The 22930-nt window shown below is 55.5% G+C and overlaps 1 protein-coding gene across 1 annotated transcript; it reads left to right on the forward strand.

Annotated features, from left to right (window-relative positions):
- Window positions 1-233: 233 nt before the first annotated feature.
- On the forward strand, window positions 234-18016 carry PELP1 (proline, glutamate and leucine rich protein 1). Its single transcript, XM_026005313.2, has 17 exons — window positions 234-605; window positions 5467-5531; window positions 5889-5994; window positions 8958-9107; window positions 9240-9311; window positions 13095-13154; window positions 13407-13557; window positions 13678-13807; window positions 13953-14040; window positions 14444-14532; window positions 14612-14728; window positions 14825-14972; window positions 15090-15249; window positions 15778-15833; window positions 15968-16174; window positions 16261-17748; window positions 17871-18016. Exons 1-17 carry the CDS (start codon window positions 357-359, stop codon window positions 17961-17963), a joined length of 3429 nt encoding a protein of 1142 aa, XP_025861098.2. The 5' UTR covers window positions 234-356; the 3' UTR covers window positions 17964-18016.
- Window positions 18017-22930: the final 4914 nt, after the last annotated feature.

The raw sequence follows: 22930 nt of genomic DNA on the forward strand, positions 1-22930 counted from the left end.
GCCCCCGTCCCACGTGCCCGCGGGTGTGTGCACAGCCCCGGCGGGAGAGACGGCCCCGCGCCGGGGGAGAGCTGGGGAGCACAGGCCGGGCTGTCCGGGCCGAGCAGCCGGTCTCCACGCACGCACCGCCCGAAGCGCGGACGCGAGACCGACCCCGCCGCCGCGGGCGCCTTTTGTCCGGCCCACGTGGTGCACCGCCCGCCCGCGCATGCTCCCTCCCGCCCGCGCCCGGAGCCCCGCCTCCCGCCTCCCAGTGCGCAGGGCCGAGGCCCCCTCCTCACGCCCCCTCCCCAGCAGGCGCCCGTCGCGGTGCGTTTGCGTCATCGCGCCACGCCGCTGCCGGAGCCCGGGTGAAGATGGCGGCAGCCGTTCTGAGTGGGCCCTCGGCGGGCTCCGCGGCCGGGGTTCCCGGCGGGGCCGGGGGTCTGTCGGCGGTGGGCTCGGGCCCGCGTCTCCGCCTGCTGCTGCTGGAGAGCGTGTCCGGGTTGCTGCAGCCGCGCGCGGGGAGCGCCGTGGCGCCCGTGCATCCCCCGGTGCGCTCGGCCCCGCACTTGCCCGGGCTCATGTGCCTCCTGCGGCTGCATGGGACGGTGGGCGGGGCCCAGGTGAGTGCGGCCGGTGTGCCCTGGGCCGTGCGGGGAGGGCGGGGGTGGGGTCGTGGGGCGGGCAGAGCTGGGGCTTCCCCCGGACCCCGTGTGGGTCTGGACCCCATTCATCGCGCGGGCGGAAACCCAGGGCGGGGGTGGGGGTGCTAGTTGCTCCGCCGCCAGGCTCTTGGTAGTCACGCAGGAGTGGGTTCGAGTCCAGGCCCCGCCGCTCCCTGGGTGGACGGTCCCCCCTCCCCTCCCCCACCTCGCGTGTCCACTGTGGGGATTGTTTCGACTGAGTGGATGGACGTAGGCGACAACTACTGGCTGAGCTGTTACCGAGGCTCATCCCTGGGGCGCTCCGCTCACGATTGCGATGGCGGTGAGCGCGATGTCTTGAAACACTGAGAATCGCGCCGTAGGGACGCCAGTCCTGACCTGGAGGATTGCAGAGGTCTTCTTGAGGCACTGGAGATGAAGCTGAGACACTCCCGCCCCTCCTCGCCCCCACTTTCTCTGGGCGGGTGAGGGTTGGCTAGGGAGGGAAACGGGACAAGCTCATGTGAGAAGGGTCTGTGGTAGGAAGGAACTGACAAGAGGGGCATTGCGTGTGGGGCTCAGACGTGGCGAGGCTGCTGGGGTGGGCGCGCCGTGCACCGTCATGCACGACTTCGTAGACTGGCTTAGGAGGGGCCGTTTGGGTTATATGCTGGGAGAAGAATCCAGCATCCCTTCAGTTGTGCAAACTAGAAACCCAGATGTCATATTTATTTATTTATTTATTTATTTATTTATTTATTTATTTATTTATTTATTTATTTATTTATTTATTTTTAGAGATGCTGTTTATTTAGTTAGAGAGCGGGCAATGGGGAGGGGCAGAGGGAGAGGGATAGGAAGAAGCAGACTCCCCACTGAGCAGGGAGCCCGATGTAGGACTTGATCCCAGGACCCTGGGATCATGACCTGAGCTGAAGGCAGATGCTCAACCTACTGAGCCACTGGGCTCTCCTCAGATGTCATCCTAAACATGTTCTTGCTCTCCTATGCCCTGTTGATTTTATCGTCCATGTAGCTTTCAGATCTGCCTGCCCCTTTCCATATCCTTCCCCTCCCCCCCTCCCCCGCTCCCAGGGGAAATCACTGATTGTAAGAACACATGGCCAGTGCCACATTATGTTGTCTAAGGGTGGGTACTCTTGTAATAGCTCCTCTCTGCTTCCTCTCCTAACCCTCCCCCCTGCGGTCCCCCCCCCCCCCCAATTTTACCCATCCTTCAGTATCCATATACATGAGATCTTTGTCCAGTCCTTGTTACCGGGACCTTCCCAGTGCTGTGCTTCCTTCCAGGAAGAGGGTTGTCCCAACCTGCTGGGCGATTCTCTGATCTTAGCCCCAGATTTATCAGGGACAGTGTCATGGTTGATACTGACATTACTTCTCACTATTGAGGGTGATGGAATGGTACCTCTGCTATCTCAGCCCATTTTGGGGAGCGGGAGCTGATTATGCATTTTTTTTTCCTAATCCTCCTCTCTTAATGCACATGGGTTTAGGTATTTCTGAAGTACTGTCTATTCTGCCCGTACTGGTGTGGTTTCTCTCATCCCTTTCAAGTTTTCCCTCTTTCCTCAAGGCAAGCTCATGAACTTAATGTCTTAGTTTTTTCCTTCAAGTGCCTAAGCCTAGTAGAATTCTGAGCAAAGCTGAAGGTGATGTGGGAAACTAGACTCCCCCTTTAATATTGCCTGTGCCACATTTTGGGGGCATATCCTTTTAAAAAAATATTTTATTTGTTTATTAGAGAGTGAGAGAGAGCACAGGCAGGGGGGACAGCAGGTGGAGGGAGAGGGAGAAATAGACTTCCTTTTGAGCAGGGAGCTCAATGTGGGGCTCAATCCCACGACTCTGAGATCATGACCTGAGCCAAAGGCAGATGCTCACTGAGCCACCCAGGTGCCCCATCCTCCCTTTTTTCTTGCTAGTGTTTCTCATATTGGATCCTTTGTACATGGTACCGTCTGGAGAGCTTTCTTAGCTTCTCCAAACATTTCATTCAAACACTTGTTGAGTGTCTGTTGTGCATTAGCTATTGTGTCTCGCCTCTAGGCAGACACTAAGGCATAGTCTTTTTTCCCTTGGAGAATTTCTGGGCTAGTGAGATGAGGAATGAAAGTAAGTAAATAGGCTTGGAGCTTATTGGAAACACAAATAGATCCGTTGATTAGGCTGCCTGTTTAGGCTGAATCACCGGCTTGCTTTCCTGCAGGTACTGTAAGCTCTAATTCCACTGTGAGACTGGATCCATTCACAGTTTCTGGCGTGGGCTATAGCAGGTCTCCTGACTTGTCTCCCAGTTCTGGCACAGCAGCTGGAGTAAGCTTTTTAAAGTAAAATTCTATTCCGTTTGCCGTCTTTTAAAAATCCTTCAGTAGCTGGGCTTTCTTGGTTTCAGGCCTTTATACTTACTGTTTTCTGTTTGGGATCCTTCCCTGTACTGCTTCCTTGCTTCTCACAAAAATCTTTTCAGTTCTGTGCTTATTTGTTACTGCCTTTGGGAAACCTTTCCAAACCACCTATGATTAGCTGTCCTTCCTTTCTTTCCTTTTTTTTTTTTTTTTAACCCTTTAAAGATTTTATTTGACAGAGACTGCGCCAGCAGTGGGAGCAGGGGAGGGAGAAGCAGGGCTCCATGATGCTGTGCAGAGCTTGATGTGGGGCTCAATCCCAGGAGCCCGAGAGCATGACCTGAGCCGAAGGCAGAAGGCTTCACTGACTGAGCCACCCAGGCGCCCCTCGCTGCCCTTTCTTATACCATATTCAAATGATGTATTTATTTGTTTCAGGTAGATATGTATATATGTACAATCTCCTTCCCTCACACCTATACAGCTAGGCTCTGATTTAAATCTTGGAATTGTCTTTGCCTCTTCTCTGGATTTCCCCCCCATGTTCTGTTTATTACCACATCCCGTGGGCTGTACCTTCAGGACACATCCTGAATTTGATGCTCTGTGTGCCCAGCATCACCACGCAGGTGAAGCAGCAGCACCCATCCCCTGGCTTCCTCCTGGCTGCATCCACCTCCCAGCAAGCGGCTCAAGTGTTGTGGGTGAATTTAAAACAATTTAAGTTAGATAATATCACTTCTCTGCCCAGTTCTCTTTCCTCCATGGCCTTTATCTTATAAAGAGTACAAGTCACCCGTTGCTCACACGACTCTGAGGGCTCTGGCCTTGGGACCTCCCTCTGTGCCTGGGACCTCCCTCGGCCTCTCGCTCCTTCTTCTCTAGCGATGGTTTGCCTCCTTGCTGTTCTTTAGCATATCTGCAGAGTAGTGCAACTCTCACTATGATCAATCTGGCTTATCTTTATTATTAGTATTTTTAAAGTGTTTTTTTTTTTTTTTTTTTTAAATCATGAAAGAGACACACAGAGAGGGAGAGAGATAGGCAGAGGGAGAAGCAGGCTTCCTGTGGGGAGCCCAATGTGGGACTCGACCCCAGGGCCCCGGGGTCACACCCTGAGCTGAAGACAGATGCTCAACCACTGAGCCACCCAAACAAGCGCCCTTAAAGAGTTTTTTTTTAAAAGATCCTATCCATTTGATAGAGAGAGCACAAGTAGGCAGAGTGGCAGGTGGCTGGAGAAGCGGGCTCCCCGCTGAGCAGGGAGCCTGATGTGGGGGCTCAATCCCAGGACCCTGGGATCATGACCTGAGTGGAAGGCAGACGCTTCACCCACTGAACCCTTCCCCAGGTGCCCTTGTATTTTTTTCATTCACCAGTTGGTGGGTACTCAGATTGTTTCTACGTTTTGGCTGTTGGGGATAATGCCGTGAAGCTCCATGTATGTCCTTGTGAGAATACAGATTTTCAGTTCTCTTGGGCATGTATTCAGGAGTGGAAGCACTGGGTCGTGTGGTGACCAGATGACCTTTGGGGGAGCTGCCAGACCATTCCGTGGTGGCTGTGCCATCTTACATTCCCATCGACAGGGCATGCAGAGAGGAATGTGTCTTGCTGTCACTGCTCAAATGGCCCTTCGAGGGAGGGCTTTGGTGGCCCTTCCCCATGAAATACAACCTCCCTCCTTTCCTTCGCGAGTTTGCTTTAGTCCACCCCGTGGCACTTAGCACCGTGCAACGTACTGTGTGTTTGGCCCTTTGTTTATTGTCTATCTCCTTTACGTAGAATGCAGGCTCCCTGGCACCTAAAACAATGTCCCATGTGAAGTAGATGCTGAATAAACATTGAATCAGTGGATAAACATTTCCCTTCACGAGAGCAGGGATCTTTTTTATTTTATCCAGCCCTGGGTTCCTTCATTTGACCCCGTGCATAATGTGTTTGTGGGGAGAAGGAGTGATGAGCACGTTTAGGGTGGTCCAGGGGCCATGGGAGGATGTGGCCTCTCGGGGGATGGAGGGCTCCCTCGTGGGAGGGCCGAGGAGGAAACCTGTCCCGGGGCCCCCAGATTGGGAGGGGAGGAGGCTCTGGCTGACTGGGGCTGTATTGGCATCGACTGGAGCTCTCAGGAAACCATGAACAGGACAAGGAGGGTCTGGGGGTGAAGGAAGAGGGTGACAGGTAAGGTCTGCGTCTGTCCAGTGAGCACGTATGCTATCTGCTCTGTGTGTTGGGCGCTGTCTGGCCGCTGGGATGAGTTGGGCTGTCCTCCAGGTGGCACTAACCTGGTGGGTGGAAGGTGGGCTGAAGGGTCAGGAGGATGGGCCTGGAGGAAAGCCTGAGGCACATGTCAGCTGCTGAAAACAGAGCCTCAGGCCCCACGGGGGGTGTTACTCCAGCAGAGGCTTCAGGGAATGGCCCTTCCTTAGATCCTAGTCCTGACTCGACTCCTTCCCTGTCTTCTCCATCAGAACCTGTCCGCCGTCGGAGCGTTGGTGGGGCTCAGCAATGCGCGGCTCGGTTCCATCAAAACTCGGTGAGTCTTGAAGCCTCTTTTTTCTTCAGGGGGAAGTTTCCTTAAGAAGTGGGCTGTCCCTCTGTCCATCCATCCATGTCAGCACCCCGGGCACTCGAGAGACTTCTTGGTTCAGGGGTTGGACGGTTTTGTTTCCATGGGATGTGTTGGGGTGAGCCCTTGAGTTGTCCCACTTGGGATCACCCCTTTCCTTGCTGCTCACACCTCACACCGAGCCCTCCAGGCACTTTGGGCGTTAGAACACACTGAGGATGTGGAGGTAGCCTCTGCTCCCACCCAGGGAGAGTACCAGAGCAGTGTCCAGCTTTCTCTGGAGCGGGGCTGCCACTGTGCCATCACTTGCTGCTCTCTTGTCAGGTTTGAGGGCCTGTGTCTGCTGTCCCTGCTGGTGGGGGAGAGCCCCACGGAGATGTTCCAGCAGCACTGTGTCTCCTGGCTTCGGAGCATTCAGCAGGTCCTGCAGGTAGGGCTTAGGGCTTCTTGCCTTGCCTCCACACCCTGGCTTGTCCTGGATGTTCCGGACATGGAGTTCTGAGGACAGGGTCATGAGAGGCCACGTCCTGACCACAGGGAACGTGAGCTTCAGATGCAAACACTGTTTTAAACTTCTTGATATTTTTATCCTGAGGGTTATTTGACCTTTCTCATACTGCAACCACTGACTGATTTCACTTCCTTGCTAGCTTTTTCGAACAAGCAATCTCAAAAGTTCCTTTTTCCAGGTGCTTATATTATCTTTTTTGCCATTTCTTTCTTTTTCTTTTAACGTTTTCATTTTTTTTTTTTTTTTTAATTCTTAAATCCTCTGGTGACCTCCCTACTTAGTTCTTCAGCAAGAATGTCCTGAGCTATCAGGGGAACAATGGTCAAGGGGCTGTGGACCCTGCTCATATGGTGCCAAGCGCATGGGTTGGGGAACTTTACACGAAGTAAATGTTTGCAGGTAGCAAATTAAAAACAAACAGTTTTTTTTTTTTTTTATTTTTTTATTTTTTTTAATTTTTATTTATTTATGATAGTCACAGAGAGAGAGAGAGAGAGAGAGGCAGAGACACAGGCAGAGGGAGAAGCAGGCTCCATGCACCGGGAGCCCGACGTGGGATTCGATCCCGGGTCTCCAGGATCGCGCCCTGGGCCAAAGGCAGGCGCCAAACCGCTGCGCCACCCAGGGATCCCAAAAAACAAACAGTTTTATTCAGAAGATGCATCACATAAACCATTCCCTAGTGGTTTACTCCAGGTAGCTGGTATTCGTATTTTCAGAAGACATTCAGAGCTGATCAGTGAATCATACTTATGTGGCAGCGGGTTGTATAAAGTTGTTTTCCTTTAGTAGTTTCTTTGTAATAGAGCTGCTGTTTCCGTTTCCCTGCAATTGGAGCATTATAATTATCCATGTTGCTCTTGCAGTTTCTTGTCCTTTATTCACATACGTTAACAGCTCTCAGCCAGTTTTAGTCAGCCTCTGAATTTTTGAGCTACTGAAAACTTTCTCAGATGGTTACACTGAGTAGGTACCCAGGGCCTCAATGTGATCAGAATTCTGTCTATTCAGAAATTCCCTAAATTATGCTGCTGATGGTGAGTTATTTTGTGTGTCATCTCCATATGGCTCCTTTTATTTCCCCGTCAAGATAATTGAAGGTAGTTTTCTATCCTGTCTTATTGTTGAAGTGCAGTTGACAACGCAGTGTTTTGTTAGCGTCAGGTGTCCAGCATCTCCAGGGTTCAGTGGGTCCAGCTTGGGGATGCAGATAGGTAATGTTTTAGGCTTTGCAAACCATGTATGGTTTCTGTTGCATTTTGTTTCTTTTTTTTTATTTTCCAACCTTTTAAAAATATAAACCTAATTTCTAGCTTGTGGGCCATGCAAAAACAGGCACCCACAGACTATACAGTTTGCTGATCAAACTAGTGGAAGAAACTTGGCTTGAATGATTGTACGATGAGGCACCTGGCCCAGCTCAGGCTGTAGAGCGTGTGCCTCGCAACCTGAGTCGTGAGTTCCAGCCCCAGGCTGGGCATGGAGCCTCTTTACAAATAGAATAAGAATGCACAGTGAGTGTGAGATGCCCTGCAGCCAGTATTGTGAAGGTAAAGGACACTGTTCTCAGAACATGTCCCAGAGAATGGGAGCCATGCTGGGCTGTTGTGGGCAGTTTCATGAGCAGAGCCGGTGGTTCAGGCTTTTCAGGGTAGATTGGGCTAAGGACGTGTTCTAAGTGTGCAAAAGCCCTGAGAGGAGTTTGCCCCATTCGGAGAATTATAAGCAAGCTGTTGTGGCTAGGTGGGGTTAATGAGATGTGACTGGAGGGGGAGGGCAGAGGTGGGGACCAAACCATGTGTGGTGTGTGAAGGAGCTTGGTTTTTATTCTTGGAACACAGAATTCATGGAAGGTGGCTCTTTTTTTGTTTTTGTTTTTAAAGATTTTCTTGATTTATTTATTCATAAGAGGCACAGAGAGAAGGGCAGAGACACTGGCAGAAGGAGAAGCAGGCTCCCCGCGGGAAGCCAGATGAGGGACTTGATCCCAGGACCCCAGGATCACGACCTGAGCCAAAGGCAGATGCTTAACTGCTGAGCCACTCAGGTGTCTCTTCTTTGAAGATTTTAATCATTCACTTGAGAATGAGTGCTTAAGCAGGGGATCCGCAGGGAGAGAGCTAAGGTGGGGTTCCAGACTGGGCGGGGACCCTTGCCTGTCCCTGGGCTTCCGGTGTATGTGTGTATGTGTGTGTGTGTGTGTGTGTGTGTGTGTGTATGTGTGTGACAGTGGCCTCGGTGGGGGAGGTGTGAGTGGAGGGGCCCGCCCCTCCACTGACTGCACATGGATGCGGTGGGGATCCTGGGCAGTTTCTCACTTTCTTGCTCGTTTCATCACCACACGGCCTCTGGTCCAGTAGGAGGTATGTGCCGACTGTTTTCTGTAGTACATGGTGATTTTCCAGGGACCTCGTATTTCTAAGTCCGAATCGTATTTTTCTCCGTGAGTCCAGGGTGTGTCTGACGTGGGCAGAGGTCAGCTTGGTGACCTGGGCAGTTGCATTGTGGCTGAGGCTTTTTCAGGGTGAGAAGTGCTGTTCTGCATTCCTCCAGGGGCCATGGCACGGGAGCATCAGGGGCTTGACATCCTCTGAGTAGTCAGATAGTCATATCTGAAAGGCATGGCTTTGTTTCTTTCCTTTCTGAACAGATTTCAGGACACCCAAGTACCTGTGATACTGAGATATAGACACATGTTCTTTGTGTCCACAGACATGCTTCTTTAGGCACCCAGCCTGGCTGGTGCACTTTGCTTAGTGGATTTGTGGGCAGCGGTGACATGAACTGTGGTGTTTCTCAAAAGCCCCATGTGGCTCTGCGTCTTGTGCTGCCTTCTCTCGGTGACTCCAGAGGTGAGATTGGCCTCACAGGTGTTGTTTCAGTCCCAGGACCCGCCCCCCACAATGGAGCTGGCCGTGGCCGTGCTCAGAGACTTGCTCCGGTATGCAGCCCAGCTGCCTACGCTCTTCCGGGACATCTCCATGAATCACCTCCCCGGCCTTCTTACCTCCCTGCTGGGCCTCAGGCCAGAGGTGAGACTCTCCTGGGCCCCCAGTGCTTCCCCTCTGTTGGACTGGGGCAGGGGGAGGGCTGAGGGATGATGGGGGTAGGGGCTCTCCGCCTTGACCTTGGTGCTGTGTCCTCACCCTCTGCTTGGCCCATAGTGTGAGCTGTCGGCGCTGGAGGGAATGAAGGCCTGCATGACCTACTTTCCTCGGGCTTGTGGGTCTCTCAAGGTAAGTGTTCACAGGATCTCCTCCTCCTGGTGGGGGCGGGGGCCTTGGTAGCTGTCTTACCTCTGACCCCGTGGGCGCCCCCCCGCCCCCAGCAGCCCTCTGCTGAGCGCACAGCCACCTGTTTGCGTGGGTGTGATAGTGTCACCTTGTTGTAGCACTTACATGCACCCTCACTTCATGCTCACCAATAAATAAAAGGACTTACCTGAGATCGGTGAAGGTTGGAACCTATGTGCAATGCCAAAGCTTGGGCTTTTAACCCAGGACCCCTTCCCTTTCTGCCCGTTTACCTGCTGTCCTTGTCCTGCTTTACTCTGTTTCTAAAGCTCTCGTAGTTTCCTCCAGGAAGCCTTCTTGACTTACTTCTTCCCTGTCAGTATGTATTCCTGACTAGACTCTGTCCGTCATAACCCGCACAAGGTGGCTGTACCGAGAAGCTGTCTCCAGTTAGCATGGGCAGGGTGCAGGTGGTCAGACTAGAGGGGAGGTCAGCGAGGGGGGTAGAGCTTCTTGTTCTAGGACGTGTAGTCACAGAGAGCCCTTGGGAACCGGCGCATTGTTGGTGGTGTAACTGGGTGCCAGCGAGGACCTGCGAACCCTGGGGTTCTGTAGGTGATCGTTGCTGTTTGACAGACCGTTGGGCTGGGCTGGGAGCACCGAAGCTGTGGAGGGTGGGAATCTGTGGCGAATCTGTAACCTCTTGTGCGTGCTGGCGACTGTCAGAGCGACGATTTAAAGGGGAGCTTGCCATCCCAGGTGTGTGGAAAGTAGGTCACACAGTTCTGTGATCAAGTCAAGACAGTAGACGAAAGGGAAAGAGAACGAAGGTCAGGAGGGACCCACTGTGCGCCCGGGCACTGAGCCGAGGGTCTCAGACCCGGCATCTCACGTTATTGTCACAGGGGTTCTGGGGACTTGATGTCAGTGAACTAAGGAGGACACAGGCCCAGAGCAGCGTCACTCCCTTCACCCCAGCTCATGGACCCAGTGGTTCTAAAGCCACGACGTGGCCTGGATCTGTTTGCCCCTCAAGCCTGTGTTCCTCCCACTAAACCGGACTCCCTAGAATCTCTTAAGAATGTAGCCTGGATGAGCCGAAGGGCTACCACACGGACGCCACGCAGATGCCATGCGGATGTCACACGGTTGTCGCACAGATGCTGGTTCTGATTGCTTGTCTTTGGCCAGAGGAGCGAGAGCCAGACATGGAGCCCCACGGGCGGGCGTGCTGGGACCTGGGAGCCATGTCTGCGGGGACTTGAGTGGTGGGTCCCGCAGATACTAGAACAGCCTGGAGTGCACGCTGTTCCTTGGTGGACATGGGGTCGGGTCCTTGTTGGTCTGTGTAGTCACTGGAATATGCAAACGACAGGTAGTAGAACCTTCAGGTTCAGGGCAAGGTTTTGTCAAGGAGGCCATTGAAACAACTCAGATTTTACTCCAGTTGAGTAAGGGTATGGTTTTAAGTGCAGTGTTTAAGTTTTAGTACGTTTAGTAGAATCCACTGTTCTTCTCAAACCAGTGAGCTACTGGGGCTACACAGACTGCATCTCTGTCCCTGAGCCATCTGTGGTCAGAGGAAGAGGTCTTCCTGCAGGGCTCTGCGTTGGCTCAGGTCCCCGTGGACTTCTCTGTGTCTGCCCACACTCCCCAGTCCCTGCCTGTGAGGCACAGGGGGAAATGGTGTCACGGCCTGGGCAGGATTTGGAGAGTTGAGGACACTGAGGTGCCCAGTAGGCGCTGAGGGGAATCCATCTGAGTCACTGCCTCTGCCCAGACTGGGGGCTTCGTGAAGTTTGGGCCAGAATTTTGAGGGCCCTTCCAAGGCTGACAGCAGGACTTGGAGGTGTTGGTGCAGGGCACACATGCCTTTTCCTTGCTGAGAATAGAGCATCCTCTGGAGGGCTTCGCTCCGTCCGCTGCTTGGGCTTTGTCGGCTGCCAGCATGTTGGTGCAAATCCGTATAGGCTCTGGGGTGGCGCGGATCTGGTGGATTGTGCAGCCGGGACTGAGGAAACTGCTAGGTGTCACCTGCAGTGTCTGTGTGGCTTGTCCCTGAAGCTTCGGGACAGTGGTGGTCTTCCTCCTCTCGAATGATGTGCTGCAGAGCTCCAGGGTTATGAAGTCCGTCCTGCAGAGGCTCCACCCTTGCCGAGTGGACGAGGAACTCCACGGAGCAAGACGGCGGGTCGTGCTCTGTGGCCATGTGGGTGTGCATGTATTTGCATGCATGAGCCCTTGCTTTGGGGTGCCTTGTGGGGCCCTGGGGGCAGACCTGTGCTCCGGGCTGTGCTCAAGTTTGCGCTGCAGACTTCGGGGAGCAGGAGCAGAGGGGGACCCTGTACTTGGGCCTTAGGTGGCTCTCTAGGAGATGTCTTCCTCAGGGAAGCAGGTGATCAGGACACCTGTGGGCCGCGACTGTTTTTGGGTTGAGGTGTTCCGAACACTTGCACATTGGACTTGAAAGTGCCCTCCTGGTCCTCTGGGGAGTGGTCCCCTCCTTGCACCCTGGGATTGGCTAGAGTGGCACTTGGCTGGGGGGGTCAGCGATCCTCAAGGGTGATGTGGGAAACCCCACGCATTTCCCCCCACAGGGCAGGTGGGAGGGAGGCCCGGGAGCTTCTCTGGAAGCACCTGTCATGGGCCTGATGCCTCGGCCTATGGTCCCTCTGCGAGTTCACCCCTGCATGTGAGATGCCTCCACGAGTCAGTGCTTTCTGGGCTGGGACTGCAGAGGCCTCTGTGTGCTCCTGACGGTGCGGGTCCCCACCCTCAGCCCTGCTTTGCCGCCCACCCTGCCTCCCACCCAGAAGCACCCCCTCTGGCTCACTTCCCACGTCCCTTGATGCACTCCTACATCCCCTGGAGCTGGGGTCCTGTCTGCTCTTCTTTTGCCTCTCCTTCAGCTTTCTGACATGCGTCAGTCCAGCGGGCTCCTTTCTAGAGTGCTTTTGGGTCCACAAAATGAGATTGCAAGGGAAACTGATGCTGCTTGCAGTGTATGTTCAAACGGTTGTGGTGGAGCTGCACATGCTCCATGGTAACACAGCAGGCGACAAGGTTGTGTATGCAGTGGCTCCTGGAGTTTCAGGTCGGTGCTGTGTGAGGCCCATGCTTCGGGATGCCTGTTAAAACTAATGAGTTGCAAACATGTGGTTTCTCCCGGTGGCTGGCAGGGAGGCTGGCACTACTGCTGTGGCCTCTGTCCTCGTTTATAGTCCAGAGAAACATCATGTTTCCCTTCCAGGTTAGTGAAGCACTAGAACCATTTCTTTCCCTGCCATGTTCACGGGCCCCTCTCATTCTAGCCCCACATGACCCGTGGCTCCGCCAAGTGTGTGTTTGCCCGTGGACAGGCTGGTGCTCTGATCTGTGGTGACCTGGTCCTGCCCTCGCATCCCTGTCTGGTGCCTCACTTCCTGCTCAGACCTTCGGCCCTTCGAAGCTGGCCGGGTTGCAGTGAGGGATGGTTGCTGCTTTCCAGTGCTCTGTCCTCCTGGCTGCAGGGAGAGGACTGTTATTTTGCAGAAATGGGCAGGAGGGAGCCCAGCATCTTTGGGGCCGAATGGGGAAGCAGGCTGAGGCTGAGGGCTGGTGGGCAGCCTGCGTGCTCCTGGGCCTGGAGCCCTTTGGGGGCCATGCCTACTGCATCCACAGGAAGAGAAGGGCCACAGCAGCAGAAGCCCGGAGAGCTGGGTTTCTGCTGCTATCCGTGGACAGGGCTGTTCTTCTCTGGCCCCTGGGGCCGACCCACAGCTCCTTCCCCTCTTTTTCCTCACTCAGGGCAAGCTGGCCTCTTTTTTCCTGTCCCGGGTGGATGCCCTGAGCCCTCAACTCCAGCAGGTAAAGGGAAAAGGGAGGTGGAGAGTCTGGGGGTCTGAGCTGGTGCTTCTGTTCTGTATTCCCACTTCCTCCCGTTTTCATGCGCAAGATCCACACAGCATGACTCCTGCCTCTAGCTCCCATCTGTCCTTCTGCCGCGCTTTCCTTTCTGCTCCCCTTTGAGCTCTCTTTGGTGCGTGGGCACATGGGGCGGGGGGAGCCCAGGGGCTGTACTGGAGTCCTGTCTGACCAGTGGGGACCATTATTCTACAGTTGGCCTGCGAGTGTTACTCCAGGCTGCCGTCTCTAGGGGCCGGCTTCTCCCAGGGTCTGAAGCACACGGAGAGCTGGGAGCAGGAGCTGCACAGCCTGCTGGCCTCTCTGCACAGCCTCCTGGGTGCCCTGTACGAGGGAGCAGAGACAGGTAGGAGCTGGGCCAGCAGGCAGTAGGTGGGAGGGGGTCCTGGGGGGTCCCTTCCCACAAGGAAGAAGAAGGGGGTGGATGAAGGGCCTGGGAGTACCACGTGTCTGTGTTTACATGTAGCCCCTGTGCAGTACGAGGGTCCTGGGGTAGAGGTGCTGCTTACACCCTCAGAGGATGGGGACACCCATGTCCTTCTCCGGCTCCGGCAGCGGTTCTCTGGACTGGCCCGCTGCCTGGGGCTCATGCTCAGGTGTGTGAGTGAGTGCCAAAGGGAGCGGAGGGCCTACGGCAGGGGAGGATGGGCTTAGGGTGTCCTCCTCATTGGGAGGAGCCAGGAGGCTGTGGGGTCACATCAGGGATCCTGCGCTGACGGTCTCTTTGCTTTTCTTCTCTAGCTCTGAGTTTGGGGCTCCCGTGTCCGTCCCCGTGCAGGAAATCCTGGATGTCATCTGCCGGACCCTCAGCATCAGCGCCAAGAACATTGTAAGTGGCACTTGTGCTCTGTTCTCTGCCCCTTCTCAGACCCTTGGGGGGCAGGAGAGCAGTGTGGGAGATACAGGGTCCCCCTCCGAGGCTGTCCTGGGGCTCCCTGAGGCTGTCCCAACGCATGTGCCCCTGGGAACAGATTTGCTCATGGTCTTCTGAAGCACGCCTGGCAGATGCTTCCCCAGGGGAGGGGGGACCTGGGGCCTAGCTGGTTTGCTGCCGAGGGGTTCGGCTGTGCTTCCCATCATCCTCCCCAGGGTCCGTGATGGAAGATGGGGTCTGGTCTGGTTGGTTGTCGGGCCATCTGAGCGTATGTGTGTTTGGTCTCACACACCTGCTCCGTGTCCGTCCATGGCTCCCTTTCTTCCCCGTCCCTTATTCCCACTATGTCTTCCTGCAGAGCTTGCTTGGAGATGGTCCCCTGCGGCTGCTGCTTCTGCCGTCCATCCACCTTGATGCCTTGGACCTGCTCTCTGCGCTCATCCTTGCGTGAGTAAGGGGGCAGGGTGGAGTGAAGGGACAAGGATGTGCCAGGAGTGGGGGTCACTGTTCTGTCTTCTCCCCCCAGGTGTCGAGGCCGCCTCTTGCGCTTTGGGGCCTTGATCAGCCGCCTGCTTCCCCAGGTCCTCAATGCCTGGAACCTTGGCAGGGACACCCTCGCTCCAGGCCAGGAGAGGCCTTACAGGTGACTGTGATGGAGGGTGGATTGGGGGCCCTGAGGAGGACCCAGCCTGCAGCACCCCCCTGATGGGCTGCTCCCTGCCTGTCCCGTCCCCCACAGCACTGTGCGGACCAAGGTATATGCTGTGTTGGAGCTGTGGGTGCAGGTGTGTGGGGCCTCGGCCGGAATGCTTCAGGGGGGGTCCTCAGGTGAGGCGCTGCTCTCCCACCTGCTCAGTGATATCTCCCCGCCGGCTGACACTCTGAAGGTGAGTGCTCCTGGCCCAGGACTGTCCTCCAGCAACCCTCGCCGGAGCAGGCCTGTTGCCCCGCCGCCACCGACCTCTGTATCTGTCCCCGTCACTCACATTTCCCTCTGCCACCAGCTGCGCAGCCCGCGGGGGAGCCCGGACGGGGGCCTGCAGACAGGGAAGCCCAGCGCTCCCAAGAAGTTGAAGCTAGATGTCGGGGAGGCCATGGCCCCACCCAGTCACCGGAAAGGAGACAGTAACGCCAACAGTGATGTGTGCACAGCTGCACTGAGAGGTGGGAGCGGCCCCAGGTGTGGTTGAGGGGGAGCCGAGCCCTGGGGCTGGGGAGTGGGGGTCCTGCCTTCAGCGGGGTTCCAGGCCCTTCCGCTGGCTCTGCAGGGTCCTGTTCAGCTTGGCCTGTGTCGTCTGTGTGTTGTATGCATTTCCTGTGTGTGTGGCAGCTGGGGACAGCGGGGGCTGCCCGGTGGAGCGTCTGTTCTCCCATTGTGGCCGCTTGTGGGGCCTCCTCCGAGATCAGGAGAGTCAGCTCCTGTGCCTTCCTTCCTTTTGGCTCTTCCTGCACTTTCCTTTAGGCTCTTGTGGGTTTCACGGTCTGCCCCCATCCCTGAATCCATAGGGCACATGTACAGTGTGTTCTCTCATCTTGTCTCACATTGGGCCGTGGCTGTGAACGCCAGAGGTCCCTGTTCCATATGGTGGAGTCCGGGGACTTTCCTGTGTCAGGTGGAGCTGAGGCCCAGCCTGAGGTGTGAGCTCCCAAGCTCTGTCTGCCTGCCGTTCAGACACTCCTCTCCTTCCCCAGGACTCAGCCGGACCATCCTCATGTGTGGGCCTCTTATCAAGGAGGAGACTCACAGGGTCAGTGGAGATGGGGGCACTGCTCTATGTGGGGGCCGCCGGTCCTGGGGGCATTCGGTCCTGGGAGCTGGTCCTGCAGGAGGGTCTGGTCATCCAGGCGATGTCTCTAGGTGTGCATGCCATGTCCTTTACAGAGGCTGCATGACCTGGTGCTGCCCCTGGTCATGGCGGTCCAGCAGGGCGAGGTCCTAGGCAGCTCCCCGTATACCAGCTCACGCTGCCGCCAGGAGCTCTACCGCCTGCTGCTGGCTCTGCTGCTGGCACCTTCCCCCCGCTGCCCGCCTCCCCTCGCCTGTGCCCTGCAAGCCTTCTCCCTCGGCCAGCGAGAGGACAGCCTCGAGGTAACTGCTCCCTGGGCCTACGCCTACCTCTGGAGTCTGCAGTCCCTCATGTCTGACACTCACACTTGTCCTTGTGTTTGCCCTAGGTGTCGTCATTCTGCTCAGAAGCACTGGTGACCTGTGCTGCCCTGACCCACCCCCGGGTTCCTTCCCTGCGCTCCATGGGCCCCGCCTGCCCCACGCCTGCCCCAGCTCCCCCTCCTGAGGCCCCATCTCCATTCAGGGCCCCTCCCTTCCATCCCCCTGGCCCCATGCCCTCGGCGGGCCCCATGCCCTCGGCGGGCCCCATGCCCTCGGTGGGGCCCATGCCCTCGGTGGGGCCCATGCCCCCAGCAGGCCCCATGCCCCCAGCAGGCCCCATGGCCCCGACACGCCCTGGACCTCCAGCCACAGCCAACCACTTGGGCCTCTCTGTCCCGGGCCTGGTGTCTGTACCCCCCCGGCTCATCCCCGGCCCTGAGAACCACCGGGCAGGCTCAAATGAGGACCCTGTCCTTGCCCCTAGTGGCACTCCTCCCCCCGCTATTCCTCCAGATGAAACTTTTGGGGGCAGAGTGCCCAGGCCAGCCTTCGTCCACTACGATAAGGAGGAGGCATCTGATGTGGAGATCTCCTTGGAAAGCGACTCTGATGACAGTGTGGTGATCGTGCCCGAGGGGCTGCCGCCCCTGCCACCCCCACCGCCCTCAGGCACCACGCCACCCCCCGTGGCTCCATCTGGGCCACCAGCAGCCTCCCCTCCTGTGCCAGCCAAGGAGGAGCCTGAGGAGCTTCCTGTGGCCCCGGGGCCCCTCCCCCCCCCACCCCCTCCCCCTGTGCCGGGCCCTGTGGCCCTGCCGCCGCCCCAGTTGTTACCCGAGGCGACTCCTGGTGGAGGAGGACCCCCTGCCCTGGAGGAAGACCTGACGGTTATTAACATCAACAGCAGTGATGAGGAGGAGGAGGAGGAGGAGGAGGAGGAAGAGGAGGAGGAGGAGGAGGAAGAGGAGGAGGAGGAAGATTTTGAGGAAGAAGAGGAGGAAGAAGAGTATTTTGAGGAGGAAGAGGAGGAAGAAGAGGAGTTTGAGGAGGAGTTTGAGGAAGAGGAAGGGGAGCTGGAGGAGGAGGATGAGGAGGAGGATGAGGAGGAGGAAGAAGAGCTGGATGAGCTGGAGGAGGTGGCATTTGGTTCAGCAGCAGGGGCAGCAGAGGAAGGCGGGCCTCCACCCCCAAGCCCGCCCCCTGCCCTGCCCCCCGCCCAGTCCCCCAAGATGCAGCCTGAGCCCCAAGGGGAGACGGGGCTGCTCCTGGAGGTGGAGGAGCCGGCAGCGGAGGAAGAGCCCAGGGCCGAGGCCGCCCCCACGCTGGCCCCCGAGGTCCTCCCCCCCCAGGGGGAGGGCCCGCGGGAGGTGGGGAGCCCCCCAGCTGTGCCGCCGCCTCAGGAGCTTATTGAAGAAGAGCCCCCAGCTCCCCCAACTTTGCTGGAAGAGGGGACTGAGAGTGGGGGGGACAAAGTGCCGGTTCCCCAGGAGACACCTGTGTCAGAAGACGTGGAGGCCGAGGTGGAGGCAGAGACGGCAGCGCTGCAGGAGAAGGTGGGGGACAGGGGGCGCAGCTTGGGTGGGAAGGTGGCATGGGCTGCAGCTGCCAAGCTGTCCCCAGCCTGCCTGTCCTGTGCGTGTGCCTGTTTCCAACCTTACGTCTTTGTCTCTGAAAGGAGCAGGATGACACGGCTGCCATGCTGGCTGACTTCATCGATTGTCCCCCTGATGACGACAAGCCACCACCGGCCACAGAGCCTGATTCCTAGTCCTCTCCGGCGCCCCCCCTCCCGGTTTCCAATAAAGTTATGTCCTGGGATAACACCTGCTTCTGCCTTTTGCACAAGTGCGTCCCTGGCCAGAAGCCCTGCCAGCTGCCGGGCTTTACAAGGTACCCATGGCGCTCCCCGTGTGTGTGCATGGCATCCTGGGGTCTCCGTCATCCACAAGGGGATCCGCTCACCTAGGGGTGGCAGACTGTGCACCCTCGCTCTGCAGGCTCAGGCCAGGCTTTCCCCCTATGGGCTGTCTGCTCTTGCTGGTGCTCCACGTGCCAGGCTGCTTGGGTGGTGAAGACAGCAAGGAAGGCCTTTTGGTGCCATTTACCAGGGTGTGGGAATGTGTGAGAGGTCAGAGCGCCGCGTGTCCCAGTGAGTGAGGGTGTACTTGCGTGTGCTTATGCACACACACCGACCCCCTTGGTCCAGGAGCTCAGGCTGGTTGTGATGGAATTTAGAGAAACGTGAAAGATATGGAGGAGCCTGGTTCTTCACCTCTGTGAGATTTGCGCCCTCTTCCAGGGCTGTGCCTTCCAGTGACCGTGTCCACACCTTGCAGGAGCTTGAGTAGCTCACCCGGGCTCTCCTCCCCACACTGAGATGTGGCTGAGGCCCAACCAGTCTGGTCCCCGTGGACACATTTACCCTCAGCCTTGTCGTGCAGTTTGTGTGTGCGGGGCCCGGGGGTGCGTGTGTGGGGAGGGCGTCGGCGCCGCGGGGTGTTGCACTCTGGCTGCAGTAGTCAAGTGCCTTGGAATTGCAGAAAGGGCAGCACTGTTTCTCAGGTGTGTGTATCCTGAAGGGCCTCTTTAGTGACTTTGGAGCAAGTTTTTGGCAACTTACTTGAGTTTAAAAAAACTTTTCCGCCGACTTGGTATCTTGAGAAACTCCAAACCTGCAGAAAGGCTGGAAGAAGAGTGTGTGACCTTTGGGTAGACTCAACAGTTGCAATCGTTTTTCCTTCTTGGTGTTTATCTCTGTGTAACTGTCATGTTTATTTTTTTATTTTTATGTTTTTTAAATTTTTATTTATTTATGATAGTCACACACACACACAGAGAGAGAGAGAGAGAGAGAGAGGGGCAGAGACATAGGCAGAGGGAGAAGCAGGCTCCATGCACCGGGAGCCCGACGTGGGATTCGATCCCAGGTCTCCAGGATCGTGCCCTGGGCCAAAGGCAGGCTCTAAACTGCTGCACCACCCAGGGATTCCCTGCGCCACCCAGGGATCCCCTACTGTCATGTTTAGACATGTGCATTTGTACGTGCACCTGCATCTCTGCCCGTAATCAGCATGTTCGTGCCTGTCCACATTTGTTCTTTTGTGGGATCATGTCAGAGTCCGCTATAGACCTGGTCTTTCCCCTCTGAATCCTTCAACGTCATCTCCTGAGATTAAGAATGTTTTTCTACACAATCACCGCACCACCATCAAACCTAAGAAAAGCATGTCAGTAGTAGTATGTATAGACTGTGATGTTCAAATTTCCCTACCTATTCTTCAGATGTCTTTAGTAGCTGTTTATCTTACTATTTTTTGATTTGTGTTCAAGAGTTATTTCAGATGCAGAGGGCCCCTTGCGGCTTCAGGACCGCTTTGCGGGGGGAAGGCCCCCTCACAGTGGCTTAGTGGTTGAGCATCTGCCTTCCGCTCAGGGCCTGACCCCAGGGTTCTGGGATCAAGTCCCCCATTGGGCTCCCCGCAGGGAGCCTGCTTCTCCTTCTGCCTGTGTCTCTGCCTCTCTATGTCTCTTGTGAATAAATAAATAAAATCTTAACAACAATATAAAGGACCACTAGAGGGACAAAGGTGCAGCCTAAATTCTAGAAAGCGTATGTGGATAGAGTTGGCACTGATCCTGAGGAAGCGGCTGGGACAGAAACTGCATGATTGCCTTGTGTTTTGCGTAGATAACACAGCCACATGGTTCAGCACTAAGCAGGGCAAGGGGTTGGTTGGAAAGCCTTCCCGCCCCTGTGTGTCTGCCAGTGTGCAGCGTGGAGGCCTCCGCAGGGAGGCGGTGCCCGTATGACCTGGGTGTTCACACAGACGGTGCGCTGTCACTTAGGATGAGTCCACTTTGCCAAGTCACAGGATTTGCTTGTTGGTCAGACGCTGCACACTGGTGGCCTGGTAGGCCCTGTGCTCTCCTTAGTGTGCATTTTGGAAGTGTTACTCCTAGGTCACAGGACAGGATGGAGGGCCTACAGAGGGAGCGAGGGCGGCCCCCGTTTCCCCCCATGTTTGCCTCTGCTCAGTTAGGGCACAATGTCGAGACCAGGGTTTGGTGCTGGTACCTTGATGGCAGTTTTCATGAGCTGGAGGTAGAACAGTGAACAAATCTCAGACCTCTCATCCCCTGTGCCCCCAGTGGGGCTTTGGTTCTAGGTGCTGTGGGGCAGGGGACAGACAGTAATCTGGCACAATGTGAGCTGGTGCTGAGTGCGAGTATGGGGCGGGGGGCAAGGAGAATAGGTGTGTGTGGGTGTGTTCCCAATGCTTGATGGGAATTTTCAGACCATGAAAGTGGAAGGACTTCCGTAAAGCACACCCACATGCCTACCATGTGACCGCATCCATGTGCGCATGTGTTTTATAAGTAGGATGGTTGAGGGCGTCTCCCCGAGGAGGTGACACTGAGTAAGGGCCTGAAGGAGGTGACAGAAGGGTCTGCAGGGGGAGTTTCCCAGGCAGTGGTGCAGCAGGAAGGAGGTCTTGATGTGGGGGGAGCATCCTTGGGGTGTGGAAGGGGAGGCTGTGGGGTGGAAAGGGTGGGGTCAGAGGTGGAAGGAGGAAGGCTGGGGCAGGAGCCGGGCAGTGAGGGGGGCAGCCCAGAGGGTTGGGGCAGACCACATTACAGGAGTTTTGGGGGTTTGTTTAATTTTTATTTTAAGTTTAGTTTAACTAACAATATATAGTGTATTATTGGTTTCAGAGGTAGAGGTCAGCGATAATTCATCAGTCTTATATGACTCCTAGTGCTCGTTGCATCACGTGCCCTCCTTCATGCCTATCCCCAGTGGCCCCGTCCCCCCATCACCTCCCTTCCAGCGACCCTCAGTTTGCTTACTATGATTAAGAGTCTTTAATGGTTTGTCTCCCTCTCTGACTTCGTCCTGTTTTATTTTTCCCTCTCTTCTGTGATCTCTGTTTTGTTTCTTAAGTTCTGCACATGTGTGAGATCATATGATAATTGTCCTCTGATGGACATATTTTGCTCAGCATAATACTTTCTGGTTCCATCCACATCATTGCAAATGGCAAGATTTCATTCTTTCTGGTGACTGGGTACAATTCCGTTGTGTATTATAGGCACGTAGCATTTATTCATCATCTTTCGATGGACATCGTGGCTCCTCCCACGGTCTGGCTATTGTGGACACGGCTGCTGTGAACACTGGGGTGCAGGTTCCCCTTCAGATCCCTACATCTGTATGTTTGGGGTAAATACCCAATAGTGCAATGGCTGGATCACAGGGTAGCTCTACTTTCAGCTTTCCAGAGTGGCGGCACCAGCTTGTGTTCCCAGCAGCTATGCATGGGGGCTCCCCTTTGGTAGGAGTTCTGTTTGACCAGCATCTGACCATTCTGGGGAAGTGGCCACCAGGGAGGGTCAGGCGGGGAGCAGCAACGCCAGGCTATGGGGGCGGGCAGCACAGAAGTAGTTGAAATCTGGGTGCTGTTTGAGGGTAGAGTCCACAGAGTTTGCAGGTGATTCTGTATTGGGTCAGAGTCTCCTGGCGCTGCCTGTGGGGGGCATGCACCATCCTGTCTGTAACCGGTCCCTGGCTGATGAATCTCCAGGTCTGTTCCCTAGCTTTTGCTGCCACAAAACAAGGAGGCGGGTACATGTGTACAGATGATGTGTGCACACAAGTATTTGCCAGTGGGATCAATGGCTAGAAACAGTCTTCGAGTCCTCACTTGAAGTGTTGTCTCAGAGTTCGCCCCAGACCTGCCCCCACATGTGCTCTGTGTTGACATTTCTCTTAGGAGAAAGTGTGAGCCTCCATCCAGGGACTCTGGTCTCTGGATTTCCTGTTCTCAGCCACGTCTGCGTGCTGGGCTGGGTAAGCTGTTGTGTCCTAGCTCATATGTCAGGAGGTTTGCCCTGTGGCTCCAAGACTTGCAGTTCCTTCCTGGCAGTTTGTTTCTGTCTTTATCCTCCTTTAGTAGCTCCTGCCATGCTGGAGACAGAGGGAGACAGAGAGTGAGAGAGGATGAGCATGGGGGAGAGGGAGAAGCAGGCTCCCTGTTCCACAGGGACTTGATCCCAGGACCCTGAGATCATGATCTGAGCCGAAGGCAGACAGCCAACCAACTGAACCCCACAGGCACCTCTTCATGGGTTTGTTTGTTTGTTCGTTCGTTCATTCATTCCTTCATTCATTCCTTCATTCATTCATTCATTCATGAGAGAGAGAGAGAGGCAGAGACACAGGCAGAGGGAGAAGCAGGTTCAATGCGGGACTTGATGTGGGATTCAATCCCGGAACTCCGGGGGTCACGCCCTGAGCCAAAGGCAGATGATCACCCACTGAACCACCCAGGCATCCCTTTTTTTTTTCTTCATGGTTTTAGTTTTATACGTGAGTCTTTAACTGTTTAGAATTTTTCCTGACATAAAGCATGAGATACAGATTTGACTTTACTGTTTTGTCCAAATGTCATTTATTTTTATTTTTTTAAAAAAGAGTTTATTTATAAGAGACACAGAGAGGCAGAGACACAGGCAGAAGGAGAAGCAGATTCCATGCTGGGAGCCCGATGTGGGACTTGATCCCGGGTCTCCAGGATCACGCCCTGGGCTGAAGGCAGTGCTAAACCTCTGAGCCACCCAGGCTGCCCTCCAAATATCATGTATTAAAGAACCCATCTTTTCCTGATTTGAAGCACCAGCTTTGTTCCATTCTGAATTTCTGAGTGTGTTTGGGTCTGTTTCTCGACCTCATGTTCT

This window comes from Vulpes vulpes, chromosome 12 (assembly GCF_048418805.1).
Source record: "Vulpes vulpes isolate BD-2025 chromosome 12, VulVul3, whole genome shotgun sequence".
NCBI lineage: Eukaryota > Metazoa > Chordata > Mammalia > Carnivora > Canidae > Vulpes > Vulpes vulpes.